General features: G+C 45.4%; 1 protein-coding gene across 1 annotated transcript in view; it reads right to left on the reverse strand.

The window, feature by feature from the left end:
- Positions 1 to 3783: 3783 nt before the first annotated feature.
- EFNB2 (ephrin B2) overlaps positions 3784 to 24600 on the reverse strand; it is a 45105-nt gene continuing 24288 nt past the window's right edge. The window contains exons 3-6 of the mRNA XM_042930124.1: positions 9668 to 9760; positions 8811 to 8924; positions 6856 to 7469; positions 3784 to 5940 (exon numbers count right to left, since the gene is read on the reverse strand). Of these exons, the coding sequence (XP_042786058.1) occupies positions 7081 to 7469; positions 8811 to 8924; positions 9668 to 9760 (596 nt within the window). The 3' untranslated portion in view covers positions 3784 to 5940; positions 6856 to 7080. The remainder of the gene's footprint in view (positions 5941 to 6855; positions 7470 to 8810; positions 8925 to 9667; positions 9761 to 24600) is intronic.

Raw genomic sequence — 24600 nt, forward strand, 5'->3', positions numbered from 1 at the left:
CCTCTGTCTGACCCTCCCCTGCTCATGCTCTGTCTCTCCCTGTCTCCAAAATAAATAAACGTTAAAAAAAATTTTTTTTTAAAAAGATTTCAGTTGATTTCAAGCGATTGTCTTTGATGACATTTATCCCCCTCTACTGTCCTTGGACTTTTTAAGATAGAGTCCCCATGGCTCTGAAAACAAAACACACACATAGAAAACTCTTGTCATGTATGAAGTACCAATGGTGCTTGGGAAAGAATGGCTCTATTATCAACTAAAAGATGTTTCTTCAGTCATACAATTCTTTGCCTTAGATAACAGAAGCAGACGTATAAACAATAGAGGAGGTATACCTAACAGGGATGTGTTCCAGATACCAGCATGGAAAGAATCAAATAGCAAGCGAGTGAGTCTGAAGTCTACAAGGAAATGGAGCAAAGCTGGTGGAAGAGACTGCCACCAACACTGCTGCTTGGCCCGAGGTGGGTCCCCACGAAGTATGCACGTATGTACTTGAAAGTTTATTTATTTTGAGAGAGTGTGTGCACATGCGCGTGAGCGGGGGAGGGGCAGAGAGAGAGAGGATCCCAAGCAGGCTCCACACTCAGCGCAGAGCCCGATGTGGGTCTCCATCCCGTGAAGCGTGAGATCACGACCGGAGCGGAAATCAAGAGTGGACGCTCAACCGACTGAGCCGCCCAGGCGCCCCTCCCACGAAGTATTTAAATAGAAGCTGGGGGGGCCTGCTTGCAGTGACCTGAAAACGTGTGTAAATGAAGAAAATGAGATCTAGTTAACAATTATGAATAAAAGGCTGCAAACCCAGGAGCATAGCGCCCAGTGTTTACCAGCGTGCATCCACTGCCAGTTAGTGTCTCTATTTGAATTTTCCTTCCTCGCCAGGAAGGGGCAGGGGACAGCAGGGCCCTGAGCCCCGTGTGGGATCCTGTTGGAGGGGGTGGGAGGATGGTCAAGGGCAGCCCAAAGTGGGTGGGGTGCGACTGTGAACCCCCGTAGTTCTTCAGAGCTTTGCCCCAGGGATGCCGGGAGAAGGAGCAGTTTACATCAAGGCACTTTTGTTCAGCTGAAAGGCGGGCGGCTTTACTGCAAATCGTGCAAAAGTTACAAGTGACCTTCAGTGCGTGGGAGTCCCACCCTCTCCCTTTGCAGGTGAGGCGGCTGCGCACAGAACGTGTTGGGACGCTCTGGAAGACCGAGGAAGCATCAGTGGCAGAAACACAGCCGCAAGCGAGGTCTCCCCTTTCCCGCATTTAATGCATGTATCGACCATCTATGATGATTGCTCATAAACTGTGTTGGTATTATTATTTCCCTCATACTGTGTACGTCTATAGATGGGCATTCTTCTCATGAGGGTGTTGGCTGTTTTTTAAAATGTAATTAATGTCAAGAATTGTTTTGAAGAGATTTTGTTAATGTATCACAGCATAATGAAGCACGCATCCTTTGCTTCTGGGGTGCGGTTTAATCACTCAAAACTTGATTCCTCCTCCTGGTATGCTATGTTTTATTACAAATAAATACAGTATTTCAATATCCTCCCCATCACTGATGAATACTTCTCTACCTAGAAAAATCAGTAGGATAGGCAAGACTCTGCCATTACAATGCTGAAAATTTGCCTTCAAGGGGCGCCTAGGTGGCTCAATCGGTTAAGCATCCAAATTCGGTTCAGGTCATGACCTCGCGGTCTGTGGGTTCGAGCCCCGCGTTGGGCTCTGTGCTGACAGCTCAGAGCCTGGAGGCTGCTTCAGATTCTGTGTCTCCCTCTTTCTCTCCCCTCCCCCACTCACGCTCCGTCTCTCTCTCAAACATAAAAAAAAATCGCCTTCAAGTACATCTAGAGCATAAATACCACAAACATTATCTGAAACCAACTGGAAACCAAAACCAGCGGAATACACAGGTTAATGTCCTTTGCACAACAGCAGCAATTATGTTTCCTTTTGAGCCATCTGAAGACACATTTGCTACCCAAGGAAAGAGTAGGGTGATCATCCTTTTATTACACACTTTAGAGAAATGACTTTTACTTCTCTGGGCTGTTTTTTAACTTCCACTGATTCTTCTCTGGGTTAGGATCAGAGACTGACAGCAAGGTGCACAGCAGTTACCTGGCGACTGATAGTTTGATTTTTTTCTGATTTCCACCGGGCACCTTTATCACAGTGTTCGAAGGGGCAACTGCTGTGCCAAAAAGGAACCTGACAATTGAAGAGTGGGATGGAAAAGTGGCGGGTGTGGAGAGCGCAGGGACTTTACAGCAGCCTGCTTACCTTTCAGACAGAACTAAGAGCACCTGATTGTGACAACCTCCGGGAGAAGTTTCTGTAAGTGTCCTTCCCGCCAGTTAGAAAGAATACAAGTGGGTGCATTTCACTTCTTAGTGGAGTTCGGCTTGCCCAATTTGGGACACACAGTTTCGAAAAGAGGGTGGAAACAATGAGGTGGGGTGTTTAGTAATTTAAACTGTAATCCCGCAAAGGCCACGATGTAAGTTGCAAACGCAGTACTTACTTGGCTGTTGTTCTTTCATTTTACCCAGACCGCTCATTAGTGATACTGGTATGTAGGGTGGAACTTTGTGCTTAGTCACTTGGCTGTAAGTTGTGCCCTGGAACTTGGGTTTGCCGTGAAGGGGCAGGTAGGCGCCACGGAGGAAAATGACGGAGTGGATGGAACTATTATTCCAGCGCCACCTGAAATCGTGGGCTCCTGGAGAAGCCCGGGGCGGGGAGGAGGGGGAAGGAAAGCATTTATACCACAAACATTTCTTTAGTACAGGTACGCTAGGAAGATGCTGCTCAGATCGCTGCCTCTAAAACCAGCCTTTCGTGAGGCGTTCTTGGGGGGAGGGTGGGGCTTTTCAAACACTGGAATTCTTCACTTGGCTGGGGCTGTGATCTGTGGCTAGACAGTCTGGAGCATCGGGCTCCTCTGTGCTGGGGCCTTCCCCATCCGGACGCACCCCCCCTCCTAAGGTAAGGAGGGGCCCGAGGTAACGCAGCCAGAAATCTGAGCACTTTCTGGTCACGGGTAGCTGCTTCTGCCCTGACTGCTGCTCTGCCCTCCACACCTCTGGGTGAGGAAGGTCTCCCCGGAGGGTGGGGAGTCTGCAGATCAGTCTTAAGACCCCAAGCCCACCAGCGCAGGGGAAGACATCCCCAACCCCCCGCCATCTTCCGAAGGAAGGCCAGCATTGAAAACGCGGTTAAAGTCACCACTGGCCTCTGGCTTGCTTCAATCTGGTGTCACAAAGCATGATTTCTTTGTACGACGTTAGCGCTGGTGAACATTGGACTCCTTCCTTCCTTCCGGGATCCTGCTGTGAGGAAAAATGAAGGCTTCGACAGCAAACTGCTTTGCTCGAGTGGAAACTAGATTTGGAATTAGGCGTAGAGATAACTAAAGTCCATTTGCCTGCCTCCCTTTCCTCTGGTCACTTACTTAGGTCACTACTCAAGACTGGGGGATCCAGGGAGACTAGGGAGGTTTTCTGTTCAGGACTTTACAAAACTTTATGATCAGATGATTTGTGAAATATGAGCTCGAGTTTTATGGGGAAACCAATGGGCTCCCTCGTGGCCCTCTGCAAGGTTCGCATTCATGTTATGCGAGTGTCCTGATTGGGAAAAAATGGGCACACAGGTGCCCACGGGCAGAAGGCTCTGGAAAACTGTTAATTATAGAGAAACAGAGCAGAAAGCAAATTAAAATAAGCGAAAAAAAGAAAGAAAAAAGAAAAGAAAAAGGAAGGAAAGGAAAATACTTTGAAGGCGCTTTTTCCATAGGAAAAAAATATTTTATTTTTTTAAGAACAAATTCAGTTTGAAACAGACGTGGAATGGGACCTCACGGATTCCGTTTCTGGGGGCTGACTGCAATGTGGAAGGAGGCTGGAAACCTAGGACAGGCCATTAAAATAAAATGAAGAAAGAACAAAAATATTTATAACTCAAGCATAACACTGTGTTACTTACAAATTGGACAACGAAATCTTAAATAAATATCCATGGTACATAATTACGGCACAAATATGCAGCAATTTGGCAACCTTTTATACCGTTTTTCTTTTCCTCATTACAGTGCAAAGGGGGGAAAGACACTGCCGTTTAACAAGCTGTAGCTAAATACATTGCAAAATTCAGATTTTATACAAAACATCTTGCTTAGACTTTATAAAAAACCAACATTGCTCTATGTACACAATCTGGGTAAGAAAAGCCATTTCTGTCTTGTTTTCATGTGTATTTTTATTAAAAAGGTGAATAAGGCTACTGTAACACCCCGAATCCATATACAGTAAAATCTGAACCCTATTTACAGCATCTTCAGTTAAACGTTATGGTGCAAATTCCAAAGTCAGGTGACTAGGGATGAGAATACAAGCAAGGCATTTACAGTAACTTTCCAAAGCGGCACCAACTTCAAATAAAGGGAGAGTTGGTAGATTGTCATATTCTGCACCAGACACAAAACAGACGCACAGAACACTTTTCCATTGGTTGCAGGTAACTCTTCATCAAATTCATCTGATTTTTCACAGTTTAGCATATATAACCAAAAGGTAGCCAACTGATGAGACACACATTTGATTTCATTAAAATCAGACTATTTCCCATGTTTCCCCTTCTTGCCCCTCTCCCCCATCCTAAAGGTAATTTTTGATGGCTTACAAGAAAATCTTGTACGAATGCACGTAAAGGAGAGGGTGGGGTGATGGAAAGAATTACATATGTACTGTGGCTGGTCACCATGGCAACCCTCCACAGAACTATGATATAGATATATATAATATATATTGTAGATATATATTATACATATATGTACACATGTATACCACTCACCCACTCACACACACACACACGCACTTTGGACCAACATCATTTTCAGGTTCAGGAAATAGAGAAGGAATAATTTCTGTGACAACTCATTTTTGCAGGCATTCACTGGAGGTCTGAGAACCTTAAAATGCTGTTGCTACATTTTTTTTTTTCTCCCAATTCAGAAAGCAAAGTGTTACCATAGTAACGGGACTATGTTAAAGATGTCTATTTTGCATAGCACATAAAAAGTAGGTTTCCTGTTTACTCGTTTTGTTTCCCAAAAGGGAGGGGGCGGGGAGGGGGTGGGGGAAGGGGGCCGGAGCTAAACTTTCAGCCCTAAGCCCCCTCTGAGGGGACCCGGTGGATTTTAGCGAACACTTCAGCCATAAGGCAAGGGAATACACAACACAGAAATGAAATGCCGGAACATCTTGCCACTGTTAAATATACGATGCGGTAACATCCATTTCCTGGTATGCAGGGCTTGTATTTCCTAGTCTACGGTTACGTGAGATGCCTTCAGAGGACTGGGTTATTTTTGTATTTACTCCCGTTATTGTTATTTTTGGAGTGATGTTGTTTTTCCCAGATGGAGCTGTCCAATTTTTCTTTTTTTAAGCACTGAGCGTTGGGACCACGTAATTGCCACAAGTGAATTTCACGTCTTTCTGGTGTGATTTGTGTGCAATCTTAAAATATATATTAGTACAAATCTGTCAGTTTCTATCCCTTGTGTTCTATATACCTGTTATAAATATGTGCCATCTTCCTCCCCCCTCGACATCATGATTTATTTCCGTTTTAAGGACTCAAAGAAGTTCGCAGTATGCGTCACCTGGACACAGCGTGCGGGCTGTGGCCTCGCTCAGTACCTCCGCGTCCGCCCTTGCAGCCAGACAGGACAGCACCGCCATAAACCAAAGTGTCGTGAGGCTCAAGTGGGGGTGCGGGGGGAGGGCACTGGGGGGGGGTGGTGGGGAATCTGACCTACCTTTCACATAGGAGAATGCCTCAATAACATGGATGATGATGGAATCACAGCCTGTTTGACCTTTGGCTTGTAAACTTCTAGGTCAGATCCGGCTCTCTGCTGTTCTCCTAAATGCTTTCCCTGTGTTTCATAAAATGTGATCAGTATAGCAGCTGAGTCTGCTTCAGACATCATCCAAAGCCGACCGACTCTCCTACAGCGCCGAGGCCATGCGCCTTATTGCCAGTACAACAACAGTCCTGCCCAGATCTGTCATCGGCGGCCCTCCCGGCCGGCCCCTCTACGACAATGCCCCTTTGTCCTACCCAGTGGAGAGAGACTCTGCTCCTCCTGCGTGTTGCCATTTGATCGGCGGATCCCTTCCAAGGCGCCCCACCCCACCGCGTGCGTGGTGTCTCCTACTTGCCTCTTAAAACCTCAGCCAACCAAAGTGCTGTGCTACCTAATTGGGGTTCCCCCTCGACTTTCTGCTCCCGACACACCAGCAGCAGCATTGAACTGCATTTGCAGACAGCCCTCCCCACCCCCACCCCCCATCCCGGCCCGCCCCCTTCCGTGAGCTCCTGGTCTTTCTGGTCTTCCGCAGCTGAAGGCTCCTTAGTAGCAGACACAATTTCTAGAAGTGTAGGACCCATCGGCTCCAGCTGCCGTGGCGCGGGGGCAGGAGACTCCCAAGGTGAGTGTGCCAGCAGTGATGCGGGGTGTGGAGTGAGGGGCTCACGCTGCGGGGCCCCGGAGGTCGGCAGGGGTGTGTGCAACGGTGAGGACTGGGCGCAGGACCTCTGAAAGCCTCCCCCAGCCAGAGGTCTGTGTGACAAGTCTGGACGCTCCTCGGGAGGGACGCCCAAGGCAGAAGGCGGCGTTTCCAGGCCCCGCGGCCCCCGGGGGACACCTGCCCGGGATGCTCACGGCTCGCCCAGTCCCCCCCACGCCCGCTACCGCTCTGTCGCCCTCGGCTTCCTGCAGGCCCGGGTGACCGCGGCGCATGGCTTAGAGGTGGAGGGGGGAGGCGGGCGCTGCGGTCCCATCGGGCACCTTCCACGCCAGTCTCCCGGCCGGCGGTGGGCGTCTGTCTTCACCGCGGTCCGGGCGCTACAGACTAGGTAAGCTGTCCAACTCAACAGGGCTCTTCCGAGAAGGAGTGCTCCCTCTCCCCCACCGTGCTCCGGTCCATTCGAGACACGGGGGGTCATCAAACCCTCCTCAGGGCGGTGGCGGGACAGTGGGCTTCCTCTGGGAAAGCGAAGGCACCGCCGCGTCTCAGACCTTGTAGTAAATGTTCGCCGGGCTCTGGGGAGGCATCTCCTGGACTATGTACACCGGGTGCCCGTAGTCCCCGCTGACCTTCTCGTAGTGGGGGCAGAACACACTGTCCGCAGTCCTCAGCGGGATGATAATGTCACTGGGCTCCGAGCCGCTGTTGTTGCCGCTGCGCTTGGGGGTGGCCAGCGTGCTGAGTGACAGCGTGGCCGTGTGCTGCGGCGAGTGCTTCCTGTGTCTCCTCCGGTACTTGAGCAGGAGCACCACCAGCGTGATGATGATGACGATGAAGATGATGCATCCTGAAGCAATCCCTGCGAATAAGGCCACTTCGGAACCGAGGATGTTGTTCCCCGAATGCCCGGCACTGCTGCCGTCTGTGCTGGAACCTGTGGCCGGGGATGGAAAGGAGCAGCCCAGTTACTGCTGTCCCTGCTCGGATGGCAGCCCCCCAGCCTCGGTTCCCAGCCGCGCACACCAGGCAGGACGCGGCGATCGCCCCAAAAGGGGACGTGGACGGGACCCGGGCTCGCCGGCCGCTCTCAACCACAGGTGTCCCCATCCGTCCACCCTTGGGGACAGGAGGGGACAGGCTCCCACGCTTCCGCCCCAGGTCCTAAACCGCCGCCAGCCACAGCAGGTGGACACAAAGGAAGCGGCCACCTCTGGGGCCAGGGCTGACTGCCGTGCGCTGCCCCCCTTGCCCTTCTGGGCGCCGGCCTTCCCGAGCATCTCCCGCTGCCTGCTTTCTATAGACAAGCCCTGCCTGCTGCGCGCTGAGGGGACCCTGGGGCCCTGGGAACACATGCCGCTCGTAACTCGCTTGTATTATTTGATTTACACCTAAAATATATTGGGAAGGCAGCAGAAACACTCACGCTGAACACGCTGCCAACCCAAATGGGAAGCACTAAAAACTTGCCTGGCATCATTAGATTATCCATTTATCGGTGTGTCACAAGAATTTGACACATCTTGCCATTGAAAATTAGAAACAACAGCTTCCCTCCACGATGCTTGTAAAGTGGGGGAAGTGGCCTGCAGATGCTGACTGCACATGCCACCAACAGGCACGCTGGTCCCTCACACGAGACTGCTGACGTCGGGGAGCAGCTACCGTACAGAAATGTCATTAGCGTGGAAACAAATACATAGCTATCTGCTCAAGGACCGGTACGAAAATGAAATTCAATGGCGGCCAACTTTATCCTGTATTCTAAACTTCAGCCAGTGATCCGACTGGTATTTTATTTTACGCTGAAAATGTGAAACAAAAATGTCAACGGTAACCACTCGAAGAACACGGCATTATGCGATATTTTAAGATGCCACCACCTAAAATGTAGAGGAGGATCAATCAGGCTCTTTGTGGATCAGACATAATTAGGCGAGGGATTAGAACATTAATTACATACATGTGAATATCGGTTCTACGCTACTGTTGCAACAGGCACGATTAAGTGTCTCCAATAAAAATAACTTTGGTCTGAGTGAGTAGTGCTCATAATTGGCACTTGCATCTGATAAATTCTACTCTTCTGAATGGGAAACTTCCGTGGGAAGGAGCAATTCTGTTCTTATCGAGCCATTAATAACAAGTACCTGCGAGCAAAGGTTACTGACTTGGGGAACTACAAGTTAATCCCACTAGTATCCAAGGGCTTGGACTCTGTTCTGCCTCTTGCTCACGGGACCCACGGACGCATCCACACACACTCACGCTGCCATACCTGGATTTGGTTTGACAAAGGGACTTGTCGTTGAACTTCTTCCATTTGTACCGGCTTCTAGTTCTGGGCGTCGTGTCGGATCATTATGCCTGGTTGACCCAGCGGAACTCGCATCTATACGAGGAACAAATGATTACTTACAGCCCAGACACCTAATGAGATCTAGCTCTAAGAACTGCCGCGTGTCAATCTCAAGAGGCACAGACAGCAATGAACGTGAGATTCTTTATGCAAAGTGCTGTGACATACAAGAATAGAGTTCTCCTTTTAAAACGGAACGGTGGTACTACTTATGTCAGAGGTTCAGATCGTGAGGCCATCTGTGGAAACTATAGGGATTCTCGCATTTGGCACGCAGAGCATTGCAGATGACATTTCAATTTAAATGAGCAAGTTGACTGACTACTATACCAATTTCTAATTAGAAGAATAAATCTGCACAATAGGTTATCTGTGTGGGAAAAGGCTCAGTGAACTAGTCTTCTGTACTCGAGATGCAGAAATGGGCCAAATGGCAGAAACCTAAGTTTTCACTCCGGGTAGCGTAATTTTTTTGAACCAAAGAGGTGTTTTGCTTTTAATAAGAAAAAAAAAAAAAGTGTGTATAGAGATACACGTACACACACATATGGCAATGGACGTTGTACCTGGCTGACCTTAACTGTGAGAAGAAACTCCAATAAAAGAAGTTTGTTACACCGACTTGAGGAAATCTGTCAGTGGCTCAAGGTGCAGAGAAAGATGTGCTTTCGAAACTAGGCTACGAGTGCGTGAAGGTGGGCGTTCACGGCATTGGTGCCACACTCGTTGGGGACTCAACCAGATTATGGTGGCTTCATGGAGCAGGTGGTCTTTACCTTGTCCAACTTTCATGAGGATCTTCATGGCTCTTGTCTGGCACACCCCTCCCTCCTGGTTATCCAGGCCCTCCAAAGACCCATTTGATGTAGCTGATTAAAAATAAAATGGACAAAACAAAAAAATAAAGAAAAATCAGGAAATCAATAAGCCAAGTTTACATGAACATGAAATGTCTGAAAACAATTTGAAAAATAAGAATTCACTCTTAGTCACAAGTTTTCGGAAAGTATGGAATGCTGAAAGCCAAAAAATAAAAAATAAAGAAAATAAAGAAAAATGGATCCTGTCAACACCGCTGCACGTATGCTATCTGGTTTCAAGTTTACTTAAGCGCTTTCTCCTTCCTTCAGAATCAACTGATTTAGGGTCAGTCCATACATAAAAGGGACAGGACCTTCCAAAAAGCTTACTATTTCAGGGTCGGCCTCAAAACAGCAAAGTAGTTAATACAGTAACTTTAAAATGTGGTAATCATCGCACAACACCTGCTTCCTCTACTACAGATTTCCTGCTTCGAGAACAATTAGCTCGATGCTCCCTGTTTGCCAAGCATCCAAGTTCGGTAAACACTAAAAGAGGAGACTCCCACACCCCCTCCTTTTCTTTCCCCGCCTTATGTGAGATGAAGAAGTATGTTAGGATTCAGGTCTTCCACTTCTGAAGTTTTCTCTCCATCATTTTGCACTGGACTGGAAATAATAAGTGTGTTATCATTACCAAGACCGACCTTAGACAGACTCTTCAACCCAGCTACCTGCTGGAGCACAGCTTGACCGACAGAGGGGACCACGCGCGCCCTCTGCTCTGTCAGGGCCCTGGGGCAACCCTGGGGTATGAGGGGAGATTGTCCAGTACCCACTTGCCTCCTGTTTACCGGCTCGATTCCCTTCCCATTTCAAGAGGGAGGAGGAAGGACAGGACACTTGACCACTGTCAGTACTTTTAAACAAACAGCCTATGCTCCACTGTGTGTAAACACGTTGCTGTTGCGTCTCCTTAGGACGGTGAGTTCTCTGAATAGCGTTGTGACTAAAGTTGTAAAAAGACTGCCAGGTACTTTGCTAAGGAAGAGGACTTAAATTGCAGGTCAAGTTCCAGAAGAAAAAGAAGGTGGAGGGTGCTAGACGTTTCCATTCTTCCAAAGTTCAAGGGGCAAGGAACAGAAGTGTTTCATATACATTTCTGTGCGGTAAATCATTCTCTACTTTGATTATCAAAGGCTGGTCTACTAACACTGTACTTTTCAAGGGACGGAAACAGGGACAGAATTTCTGGTAAAAATACATCCAAAGGCACTGTTTCAATGGGTTGTTTGTTTTCCAAATGGTGGACCGGCCAGCAAGGTCTACATGCACACATAGAAATACGTGGGCTACAGAGAACGCTCTTGAGTTACAACTTTTACTTTCACTGCTTTGAAAAACAATGGCTGCTTCTTGTGTGTATAAATATCCCTGTGCTTATCTGAGTGTTTCCTTAAAGTTTACAGTCTTACGATCAGACCTCACTCCTCCGCTGACACTGGTGCCGAGTTTCTCCTGGGAAAATGGGCAAAATGGGCATAATCATTCTGGGGGTAAAAAGTAGACAGTCTCCTCTTGTAGATTGTTGAGAAAATGTTTGGCAGAGAAGTTAAAACAAATACCTAAAAACTTTATATGTCTCTGTGAATCTAATAAAAAAAAATCATTTTTTTCCTTCCCAATTCTCTACCCGCTTTCTCTTTTCCCTCCTCCAGACAGTTGCCTAAATTTCAAAGTGTCCTTTCCTCCCAAAGCCATGAAACAGTGTGGCTGTCTACATGCAGGCACTGTTTGAGGTCAGGTGCAGAACAATGCTATCATCTCTATTTAATCTTTCTCAAAAATTAGATATGTTTTCATGGAGAAAACCCTGGAAAGCTGAGGTCTAGCCAATGGCTTCAGAAGTTTACTTAATTCAAATGGAATCTCAATGTTTTCTATGCTGTAGGCACGTAAATGCACTTTCATGCAAAAGTGCACCCCAATGCACAGCGAAATGACCTCTTTCTGACTAACGGCTTCACAAATATGTTAAAAATACGATCTGAAGGGTGGTGCACAGAAAAGGCGGGCGGGGGGAGGGTAGAGCTTTGTTTGTTTGAACCTGGAGTTCATAAGGTCAAAGATTCAGATCTGAAGGAGAAAAAACAATGAATACCAGAATGGGGAAGACAAGACGTGGTAGAGAAGAGTCACCGTGGAACAGAATTCAAACCTGTGTCCTCAAAGATAAAAGCTTCTGACTGCTTCTACCAAGTCCATTTGGAAGCAGGAGGGCTGCACCTCATTTCGGTGATTTTTTCTTTTGATTTTAATCTGTAGGTCACTGCCCTTTCTGAATACCAATGCTTCCATGCAGAGTGCTTGTGGGTGTGCCCTGAATGCTGTCCAAGTGACCCCCAAATGTAGAGAGCTCCAAGAATTCGAATTAAACTGCAATCTGTAATTTAGCATCCACAGACTATAAGACAGTAGGAGGAAAACTGTGTAGCCGGAGAATGAATCTGCTCTCCATTTTTAACAGTTGAAACTTTTTTTTAATTCCTTGAGGGAGGAAGAGCCTTCAAGCCCTGAGCTGCACAGAGGGAAATGGGAGCTTGTTTGTGCCTTTGCCTGGTTCTTGGAGATCAGAGGCCGATGCTGGTTTGGGGGGGGGGGGGGGAGGGGCGGTGGGGGTGAAGGGGGAGGATGGGCCAAGAGGCAGAACACTGTGATGTGCATTCCAGACGCTTGCTTTGTTCCCCTTTAAGTCAACTTGCAAGTTGCAAAGGTGACTGGAAGATATTGGAAAATTCATTACTAACGTTAACACAGAATCCCATTTCTGGATTCTGTCAACCAGATACCTGGTTGTTTAAAAAGGGAATGAACTATAAAATACAGCTGGATGTTTGCTGTGAAGGAGTTTTGCCCTGCCGTATGGTAGCCATGACCCGAGCGGTCCCAGAAAGCCTGGTTGGAAGATGTCAGCAACCAACTGAAGCTTCAGAAGGTTAACTTTCTAGCAAGCATAGAATAATTTAGAGTGACTTGAACTTACTTTATATTTGATTCTGTAATGAAAATTACCCTCACTCTTCCCTATGACCTCCTCAGCAGGAAGTGTAGGGAGCATCGCTCTCATTCTAGAGGTCCTCCTGTCCCTTGCCTTGAGCAAGGACACTGACAAGTGTCCTGTCCTGATAGCACCTCCTTATGGCAGTCAGCTCTGAAATAAAGCCACAAGATTAATCCTCTGAAGGCATAGTAGTGGCTCACTCTGAAAGACAAGAAAGTGCTAATGCTTGGGGAGAAAATCTAATTCCATTTCAGGAGACAATTTGGCAATATTTTTTATTGTTGATCTGAATATATTAGGAATTTTTGACTTAGAGAGAGGGTAAAAATAAATTGCTACCTCATTATCCTTCGCTTTTCTTTGTATCTACCAACATTATCTAATGCTGCCACAATTATAGTACTCCTAAATAGATGAAATTGCATTTAATCATTTGGAGACAGAAAAAATAACCCTGTTATACCTAAGCTTTTAGTGCCCATTTTTTTTTTTCTTGGTCTAGAGAAAATATAGACTTTATAAAATTAAAAATTACTAAGCAAAGTTTCTCCATCCAGTTAGAAAATGGGCTTAATAAAGATACATGGGCATTTTATAGCCCGCTTTTAAAGGCTTCTGCTTCAGGGATCTAATTGCATGTAGTAAGTATACTGAAATTACCAGATTGTTCCCCTGGGGCCTGATTTCCAGTGGGTGGAGATCATTACTCAGCAAAAAAGTACCCCGAGTTCTCACTGCCTAAAAGTTCTTCACATCTGAAAACTGCACTGCCCCACATCTGTGGCTTCCCATGAATTTGCACACGGACCTATATCTGCAGCTCCTACTCCCTGGCAATGGTACACTGGTTATCCCGGGAGAAAAAAGAGAACCGGTGAATAAAACAGACTAAAGGGGCAAGAATCTTTCTGGCCGTGTTTTCTAGACTGTGCCCACAGAGAGGAAGTAAGAGTGCATTTTAACATGTCTTCATCTGATGGCCACTGCCCCACGCCCCGGGAGGCTCCACTCTGTGGCACTGGCTTTGGGCGGTTTTCAGTCTATCACTTCGGTAACCCTGTGCTAATCAGATGGAGGAGTCACTGCTGGGTTGGTACCGTTATATGGGTCTCATTCACAAGGAGGTCAGGAAGGAGGGCAGCACAAAAAAAGTCTGCAGGATAATGTAACATCACTAGGAAGGAATTCTTGGCTATTCTGGAAAGGATGAAAAAACACACTCGTACTATGCAGGTGATTTCAAACTATTCTCAAATGTAGCTTCCTGGGATGGGGCAGGGAATGGACGGACACTCAAAAGCAAACCTTTTTATCCACTTTATCAAAGCAGTCTACCAAAGGAGAGACAGATAATAAGCACAGAGGATCAGGAAAGCCACAGAGATCAGTTTCCTAATAAGAATAGAAACTATAATGTATATAAAGCTGCACATATTTGCTCTTACTTGATGATGAAACAAATAGCACTTTGTGACAATTCTCTATCAATATCATCCTCTTTGCACGACTCTCTTCCATGCATGTCATGATACGCTGGCCCTGGTAATTCTGATTTCTTAGGGCCGGTCTTCCTGCACGTGGGTCTTTCTCCTTAAGCTCAACACAGACTCAGAAGAACCAGAAGCCTATCACCTGACAATCTGAGGAACCCAAAGCAGCAGAATCAAGTAGGAAACAGAGAAAGCCATGAACTTCAAATAAACATGACACACAAACAAGCTTACTGTCTTCTACCAGGGCTCGCAATTCTTGGAATGTCTAAAGGCTAAAAAAGCTGGAGTGAGATGTGTCGGTTGAAAACTAAGGAACCCGATAAAAATGTAATTGATGACTGTGAACATATAAACCCGGGAAATTTAGAGCATTGTCCTTAACACCCTGACAGCAATTCAAAGTCAAAATGTCTAGCATCAAAACAGCGATTTAATTTCTAGATCTCAAGGTAGTTCGATGCCTTGGATATCACAAGGGTCCTTTCAGATACTGAGGAGAAAGATTCTAAACATGGACATGATAGAGTTCAGTGAGTGCCAAAAATAAATGCCTTTTTCTGTAATTAATAAAAACTTCTGAAACAGAAACAACTGTATAATATGCCAAAAGGAAGGAGAAAACGTCCCTTTTTCTAGCTTCTTTTCACGTGTTTCTCTTTGTGGATTTATAGTGTAAGAAATGAGGAATGTGTCATCATCAGTTTCCAAGGGCTTCGTTACTTCTCCTTGCCAGAACGTTCAGGAAAATTCAGCATGATTTCAAGGCAAATGGCATTTCATCCCATAATACCAAATTTGCCTTATCTTTGCTATATAAATAAATGCTTCTTAAAATTGCCTCAATGTGAAGAAAAAAAAATACAGAGGAAGACATTTTCAAAGTGAAATATACATCCACAAAAAAGGTTGCTTTTTTTTTTTTTAATCTCTACTTGATGTGACAGCTCTCACGGGCATTTGATTAGCTGATTTTTAGTGTGTGGGGAACAGTTCACAGTTCAAACACTGTATAAGCTACTAGTGAGGTAGGATGTGTGTGTTTCTCCCCCAAGGAAACATTGTTCCAATATGATAAGAAGAATCACTTGAATTAAAACCACATCACTGTGGTTGTGTTTTGAAATTTTAAGGCAGTAAATCATGCATTAAGAATTAATAACTGGCTTAGCCCCAGTGACTTCTACCCAACACAATTAATTAGTTTCTCTGCTAGACAGAACGATTTGGAAAAATGAATTTAAAAAGGGAGTCACAACTTAGACCCTCCCTCTTGTATTCTAGCATTAAAATAGGAGTGAAGATACCAAGTATCAAATTTAAATGGGTGCTCTTGAATAAAACAGTATAATTTTATTTCCTTAGTTTCAAATGTTCATCATGAACAATGATAGGATATTCTATTGACAGCTCAGGAAAAAGAGGCGGTTTTAAAAATGTGTTAACAACCTTGAAACAGTTTAGTAAACTTTGTGCGTTTACTAGAAGATTTAATGACCGATATTGCCACTTTATATTAATTTGGGGGGAAGAGGGGAGGTAAGAGGTTACTACGTAAACTGAGTATGAAGGTGCCAGTGTATTTATCATATCTCGTATCTCATATACCGCATGAGACTTGGACACTGAGGGAGGTCAACCTATTGAGAGTCATCTTATCTAGAACATAAGAAATCCTATCACAGCTTACTCAGAAAATCTTTTAACCATCAAGAACTGTATACAAAGATCAAGTTAGTGGCAATCATGAAAGATGCTAAGAGCCAGTTAGTTACCTTTGAGAACACAGTCCCGAAGAGTCACTGATTACATATGACCAGACTGAAAAGGAGAAGCAGCGACCATGTGTGAGTGTGCGTGTGTGTGCGTGCATGTGTGTGCGAGTGCATACATAAGGGGTATATGTTAGTGAAAGGAATACCCTCCGGGTTCCAGCAGTGTACTGACGTTTTTCTGACAAAGATCAAACAGTCCTAGCAATAAATTAAGTGTCCGTATTTTTACTAAAGGCCCACTAACCACATGAGACTGATTATGGGGTTGTTTACTCTGTTTCCCCTTAAAAATACTGCCTCCAACACCTTAGTGCCTTGATTTTTAATGGAGAATTCTGTGGAGAGAAAACACCCCTTTCTAAGTCTAGGATTTTATGGCTAAAAGCTAGGATGATTTATGTATGGAATCTTTCATTAGGTAAAAAAAAAGTTTCAGTAAGATCTCAGAAAACAAGTTTTCATCTAGGTATGCTTTAAGGGGATTTATCTTATTGTCACAACAATTGAGACAAAGTTAACATTCTAAGGATGTGTCAGTCAACAGTAAAATTACCTTTATACACGAGAGTCAACCTGAATATGGGCCAAAACCCACTAAAAGGAATTATGTCTTATTTATTTTTTAAAAGTTTGATTTATTTGAGGGGGGAAGGGCACTGAGAGAGAGAGAAAGAGAGAGAGAGAGAGAATCCCAAGAAGGCTCTGCACTGTCAGCACAGAGCCTGACACATGGCTTGGAACTCACAAACTGTGAGATCATGACCTACGCGAAATCAAGAGTTGGATGCTCAAATGACTGAGGCACCCAAGCACCCTAGGAATTGTTTTAAAAATAGGTGGCCAGGGGGCACCTGGGTGGCTCAGTTGGTTGAGGGTCTGACTCTTGATTTCGGCTCAGGTCATGACCTCACGGTTTGATAGTTTGAGCCCCACATCAGACTCTATGCTGAAAGTGTGGAGCTGTTTGGGATTCTCTCTTCCTCTCTTTGCCCCTCCCCTACTCACTCTCTCTCTCTCTTTCAAAATACATAAAATAAACTTAAAAAAAAAAAAAAGTGGCCAGATACCCATTTCAATAGACTGACCAAAACTCAAGTTAAAAAAAAAATGGCAAGAATGATATAAGAGTTCAAAAGATAAAACATTATTCCCGGTTGCCTACATTGCCTTACTTAAGCACTCGGATTTGTAAAACTGAGAACTCCCGGTCAAGACACTGTGATATCATCTCATCCAAACATTCTGAACCGTGGAGACGCATGTGTTTGAGTGAATTATTTCTAGCCCACAATCCGCTGCCCACTCCTGGGTTTTTGACAGTCTTAATCATTAAGGTATCTGTGTGGAGATATGGAAATGTCTAGATCGCAAAGGGTCGGAGTACAGAGTTCATGGTGGGGAGGGCGCACCTCCCCCCAACTTCTTGCTCATTCTACTGTCACTAATCGGATGCAATGATATTAATGGCCCAGTAATTGGGAGTCTGCAGCACTGAAGTGGAAAACATCCATCTGAGGCAGAGTTCATCTCTGGGTGGTAAGACTTCACTAGTGACTGAATTAATGTTTGCTGACAGTTTAGAATATAGCCCTGCGGATGAGAGAATGTGCCCCTCTCCATGGCACACGCGTTGAGATGGACGTGACGTTATTTGCTTTGACCATCTAGAGACCGCTGGTAACCCCAATAAAGTGCCCTGTCTGAATCTGCCCTACACCTGAACCTTATTCCATTCAGGGGACACGTTCTATACTCTGGGAATCCAGAGCAATTTTCCACATGTTTGCTTCAATAAAAGAATACCTTCGTCTCTTGGTTCAACATCAGGAACAATGAGACTAGGCTACTTCACTGATGCAAAAAGCTGTTTTCGAAGCAGAGCTGTTGTTAGTAACACACAGCCTGGCTCCCTCCGTAATGTAATCAATTATGTTTCTTCCAGAGGTGCTGCACACCCACCCATCCACCCACCCTCCGTCCATCTGTCTGTCCGTCCGTCCATCCGTCCATCCATCCACACTGCAGCATTTGTACTTGGCTAAGGAAATTTAAAGTCTCATTGCCTCTATTTGTATATTTGAGAAATTAAAAAATTTTGTAATTTTACTATTTAGCAACTTTCCATTGAGGGGCACAGCGGCACAGTCTGATTTGATTAACAAACGGAACTGACGGGGCGCCTGGGTGGCTCAGTCGGTTAAGCGTCCCCCTCTTGATTTTGGCTCAGGTCATGGTCTCACGGTCTGTGGGATCGAGCCCCGTGTCGGGCTCTGTGCTGACAGCGCAGAACCTGCTCGGGGCTCTCTCTCTCCCCCTCTCTGACCCTACCGTACTCAACGTGCATGCACTTGTGCTCTCAAAAGAAATAAACTTCTTAAAGAAAAGGAATGGAGTTGATTAAAAGATCTACAAACAAAGAGGCCACGTGGAAGAATTGACACTCTGTTATTGCAGCCGCCTTTTCTCATTGGCCCTTTTTCCTTTCCTACTGCTCATGGGATGGTCTTTGTTCGACTCTGGGGCCTATGATGGAAGTTAGTTCTAGTCACGCCACAGACCACAAGGCACAGGCTCTACACGTTTCAACCAGCACAGAGATCGTTCGGTATCTGGATCGTGTGAGCTTCTTGGTACCGCTATGTGCCGTGTGCACACATGCCCTCTCTCTACTGTCCCTGTGTATGTGGCGTGCACACAGGCATAGCTCTTTACAGTGTGTGTGATGGCACGCATACGTGTAAGACCTTTCCTCTCACTAGGCGAGAGACCCAGGAGCACCGTCACGGACCAATGACGCTGGTCTAAGGCCCCCCAGCCCTGGTCTGAGTTTGGACTCTGGCATTTCATGGCCTTGGGAACTGCCCACACCGTTGAGGAAGTACTCATACTTTCCAACCTCTGGTTTTCTCATGGCGATAAACATTTCTCTGCCGCATTGTTTCTGAGACTGCAAAGTGACAGAGTATGTGAAGCCACAACGCTTTCCTTTATGCGACCAAACACCTGGCCAGGGATCTCAGAATTCGGGGAACAATTGCACGACTCATAAGAACTGCACAGGTTTTCTCAAAGTGATTTTTTTTTTTTTTTAATGCCTGTCTATGCCTCTTGGCTATTTTTAAAAGTGCTTTAGTTTGCTTTAAATTTTGATCTTCAAGGTGAATATTTAAAGGCTACTAAGAAACTCGTTCTCTCTCATGCTTGTATTAGGTCTCCAGTATTACTCAGTTATTTATAAGGCTAAGTGAACTTTCAAAAAGCTATAAATACAGGTGTTAGATAAGATATTAACATGCATTTTATGAAACTGTAAAGGCAGTTTTATTCTGAGCGATTCCTAAAGAATTCCACTTTTCACATGGAATCTTCTCATCTGCTCTTGTTCTGCTTATTTTGCACATGAGGTTTCTCAGCGTCTACCACCCCCCCAACCCCCACCCCCTTCAACGCCTTCCCATTGCTTTAAGACTCGGTTGTCTTTTTCTTTCCTTAGTGGTTTTTGGGGGTAAGGAATAGTGTTCACAGGACTCTCTCTGTCTAGCTTAAATGAGATAACCTGTCACGCCTGCCCAGGTGACACCATTGGATGTGAATGGAGTCCCATTCCATGCTAGCCCTGTCCTTCTGCACCCTGGGGGATCCATCGGGATAATTATCCCAACGGCCATGACTCCATCAGGCCCATGAGCCCAAAGTTTCTCAGCACAATGTCCAGTTAAGCAGAAGCTGAGATTTTATTCCTCAAGTGCAAAGAATGTGAGCTTTGTTCGTCTGAAATCCAATAAGGAGTCTTACTGATACATTCTGGAAGAGCCTTCGGTACAGTCAGAAGACGATTTCACATTATGTTAAAAAATAACAGAAACAACACTTCTAATTATCAGGCTAATGAAATACCTTTCCCAGCCTGTCTCAGTGACAAGGCAGCCCTGACACCCTTCTCTCTAGGAGGATATTTATAACACGTTAGAATGTTGCCGAAATTACCAATAAAAACACAGCGTTTCCTTTGTGTGGCAGGGAACTGAGACAAAGCCCTGGCAAGGTTGGGGAAATGCAAGTAGAGAAACGATTCCATGGACAGAACAGTCCTCCCGCTCTGTCTCTTCTGGGTCTTACAGAGGATCTGCTAACAAGCTCAGGCAATTCCACCAACAGAAAGATACAGAAATGCATGTTTCTTCAGAAAGGAAGCCCAGAGACAAAAGAACTTTTATGACACTCCAACAAGACGAAGAGAAGAGATCTTATAATTAAGTTACGCAGCATTCCTGAAACTTGTAAACTCTCTGGAGTTTCATTTTATGGATGGTTTGCAAATAACTTATACTTTGCTAGCACATCTTCCCCGCCCGCTAGCTTGCAGGAAAGCCTGGCTTCGCCCTTGGGCTCCTGCCTCACACACTCTGCTCCAAGGGGACCCCATGGGTTGTACTTACTGGGAGCCAACCTTGGAAATGAGCACTTTATATAGATCATGCATTTCAATTCCTGTGACCCTGCGCAGGCAGATACAGTCAGCATCCCCAGTGCACAGATGAAGAGATTGGGGCAGAGGCTGGTTAAGTTACCCGCTGAAGGGCATTCAAGAACCCACATCTGTCTGACTCCAGACGCACACCCACCAAGCTGATCTGTCGCTCTACGTGGCATGTGTAGATAATCCTCCAGACACCCAAGGGTCTGATGGACAGTCTATTACAAAGATGACAGTTGTAGGGGCGCTTGGGTGGCTCAGTCGGTTGGCCGTCCAACTTCGGCTCAGGTCATGATCTCACAGTTCGTGGGTTCGAGCCCCGCGTCGGGCTCTGTGCTGACGGCTCAGAGCGTGGAGCCTACTTCGGATTCTGTGTCTCCCCCTCTCTCTGCCCGTCCCCTGCTCATGCTCTGTGTCTCTCTCTCAATAATAAATAAACATTTAAAAAAAATTAAAAAAAACAAAAACAAAAAACAAAGATGACAGTTGTAGGTTAGAAATAAACGTGTTTAAATGCTGGAATTTGGCAATTATATACAAGGTATAAAGATAAATCCTCACCCCAAAGTCAGGGGCTTGAGTGACAGGCTGATACGATCATGTCACTAAACTTGATGGAAGCATAGCTTTTGCTACGTTTATCATATAAAATAATTCGTGAAAGAAAACCCATAATCATTTTACACAGACCACACATTCTCACAGAGCTGAAAAGAAATCTACATGTACAAGGATATTCGAAAGTTCCCACAACTTTTGTGCTGGCGAAAGGTTACGACACACCCAGTATATTTTAGTGTCAGCTGCGAGACCTACTATTCCCCGAAATAAAGAAGTATGTCGAAAACCCAAAGGGAAAACAAACCCAAAAGGAAGACAAATATAATGAATATAAATACAAATGTAGTAAATGCAGGAAATGGAATCTGCTGTTCCCCTGCTTTGATTTCTTTAAGGATAGTATTCTGTTATATTTGTATGTAAGCATTTTGATTTATTTTGCAATTTTGCTCAGAAGTGAAGTCTATGCCTAAAAAATAGCAAGCAAAGCTGACTGTGGAGCCTTCCAATTTTATATGCTCTGATTAAAAAAAAAAAAAAAAAAATTGCTTTAGAGAACTAAACCAATGGCCTAGGAAATGGTGCCTCCTTCAGACTTGTCTACTGCTCCCTAAGGAAGACCTTCCCAAGGCAAAGAAAGGGAGAGGCAGCTTTGGGAAGGACGGCTGTGAGTGCGGCAGGGTGGACGTTAAAGAACAACCTTTGATCAAACCATCGTTGGAAATGACGACTTTCAGACTATTCCACAAGTCCAAATCTTGGCTACGGATGTGAAGTAAAACATCGTGAAAGTTACATAAGGCTAAACTGGGGCAGGGGTGGGGGTGGGGGGGCTCGCACACGTGGTCTTTGTCACACGGCTCTGCTGCGGCCACTGTTCACTTAAAAAGTATTAACACAGCGGCACTCACTCGTCATTCATGTCTGACTCACATAATTTTGGAGGTGGGGTGAGAACCTCTTTGTAGGTATTTTGCAAGGTCCTGTGCTGAGCCTGGATAACCAACCTGCGGAACCTTCGTGAAGTCGGATGTGGCCTAGGGCCAGAAAACTGCTGACTCATTCGGCTCTGGGTTGTCGTCTCTAAAAAGAAATTGGAAGCCAAGCACAGGGAGTATCTACAAGAAAAGTCTAGAACACAAATATGGATGAAGGCTGAGAATACAGTTAGGGAGGTTTTCCTTCTGCATTAATTGGACTGTTTACCAACAAGATAGAGCTTCCCTTAAAAATGCACACTTGAGAACAGATGGTTATTTCACAAACTTTAAAAAATTTTAAAGGCAAAATAAAAGTAACTATAGGTTACACAAAATAATGCGTACTATGCTTTTAAGGCAATTGAGACTCGGAATGTAATTGGGGTGCCTGGGGGGTTTGGTCGGTGACGGGGGTCCAACTTCAGCTCAGGCCATGATCTCTCAGTTTTTGAGTTTGAGCCCTATGTCAGGATCTGTGCTGACGGTTTCGAGCCTGGAGCCTGCTTCGGATTCTGTGTCTCCCTTTCTCCCCTCCTCCATTTGTGGTCCCTCTCTCTCTCTCTCTCTCAAATTGAATAAAACATCAAAAAAAAAAAATATATGAATGTGATAAAGAATAGGGGGCTTTTTCAGACCAAGTGGCAATAACACCCCCCTTTTGAGTCATTTAAGATTAGGAGATTTTTTGATGCAAATTAGGCCCAAGGCTAATTACTGAAATAGGTCACTTGAAAAAGTCAATTCTAAACATTTAGAAAACCCACATATATCATTTTGCCACATGTCAAAGCAAATAATCATCTATGAGAAGAACTAATGAGGAAGCGTATCATTTTGTCACTTCCTAAGGGAATTTAGTGGATACTTGGTAGGTTTAAAAATACACATCCAATTAAGAATTAATATTTACTTCTAAAACTCCAAAGGGTGGTGACTACGTTCTATATCCGGTAACACTGTAAATCAAATTAAGTGTCTTTAAAGAATTCATAGCAGATCCCATCCATTTCCGTTGGAGGAAAGACACGTGGACAAGAGACCCTACCCTGGATGTGCGTTTCCAGCCCTAAGATGGTTTGGAACTGCAGCCCTCCATCGTGGGCCATAACAACAACAATAAAGGAACATTCTAGAAAACAAATCAAAATTCAAAGAAATAAAGGGACTTTCTCCTTAAGCACAGGCGGCAGGCAGGACTGGAACCCAGGTCTCTGGGCTGCTGGTCCAGTGCTCCTGGAATCAGTTTACCTAGGGAATTAGCCAACACCTCAGGACCCCACGGGCAATCTGGACCCGTCCCCTCTGCGGTAACTCGACTCCCAACTATCCCTTTCCTTTTTCCTTCCCCTGAAAAGGAACCACACACAACGGTGATGGTGTTAACACTACTACTCTTACTTATGAAGGTTCTGAGACGCTAAGATTTGGAGCTGAACACACTGTCCACATGACAGCATCCTCCACGCCAACATTATTCACTGTCTCAAAGTGAACCGATGACCTGAAGTGTCAAAAATACATTTGTAAAGCTGAGTACTTTCCAGCCTGCTATCTTGACTGGTGCTATTTTAAGTCGAGTGGGACTCCTGGGTGTGTGTGAGTGATCGTTGGAGGTGGAAATCAGTGACTTCTAAAAATCCTGAAATTCTTGAAGAAGCCATGGAAAGTCAGCACGAACTTTTTAAACTATTTTAAAATGTGTGCCTCTCGTCTCTCACCTTCTTTCCTGGGAAAGCTGTCTATCCATGACCTCTGCTGTGGGGGTAGGATAAGAAATGAGCTTCTGGCTTTTCCCAAGTCTCTGCAGTGCCTTTCTGTGTGTGCGACTCGACAGAAGTCCCTCAGCTGCCTAGTGAGGGACAGTCCCCCAGGTTGGCCTCTCAGCCCCGGGCCCTTTCCCCAGGACCCCCCACAACCACCCAGTGCCAGTGCTCAAACAGCCTCTCACCAGTTCCCACTGGAAACCCTTCACTCTATTTTAAGAAAGATTCTTTTATCCCAGGCTATCACGTGGTTTTATACAGCGAAACTTAACTCTGAGGCGAGTCCTGGAGGCCAGCGTAGCTCGGCTACCTGTTACTGAAGTTAATGATGAATTTTTATCAAAAGAAAAACATGATACCATGGTTGCACAGATTAATAGTATAATTTTAAATTAAACTGTGCTTCTAATGTTTGTTTTTGAGAGAGAGAGAGAGAGAAAGAGAGAGAGAGAGTAAGCAAACATGAGCAGGGAAGGGTCAGAGACAGAGGGAGACACAGAATCCGAAGCAAGCTCCAGGCTCTGAACGGTCAGCACAGAGCCCAACGCAGGGCTTCAACTCACAAACTGTGAGATCATGACCTGAGCCCCCAGGAGCCCCTAGACTGCTTCTAAATACACACCTGTCATGTGCTGATGCCAATACCAAACACACAGTGTTTGTGTTCCCGCCTCGGACCTCAGACTGAAGGCTAAATCCCACCATGTGTGCTGAAATCCCACCTGTGCTCAGGGGGGGACGCAGAATGTACACAGCCATCTTTATGAAGTCATCATTGAAAATAAGGGGGCAAAATCTGGGT

The sequence above is a fragment of the Panthera leo genome, chromosome A1, assembly GCF_018350215.1.
Source record: "Panthera leo isolate Ple1 chromosome A1, P.leo_Ple1_pat1.1, whole genome shotgun sequence".
In the NCBI taxonomy this organism is placed as follows: domain Eukaryota; kingdom Metazoa; phylum Chordata; class Mammalia; order Carnivora; family Felidae; genus Panthera; species Panthera leo.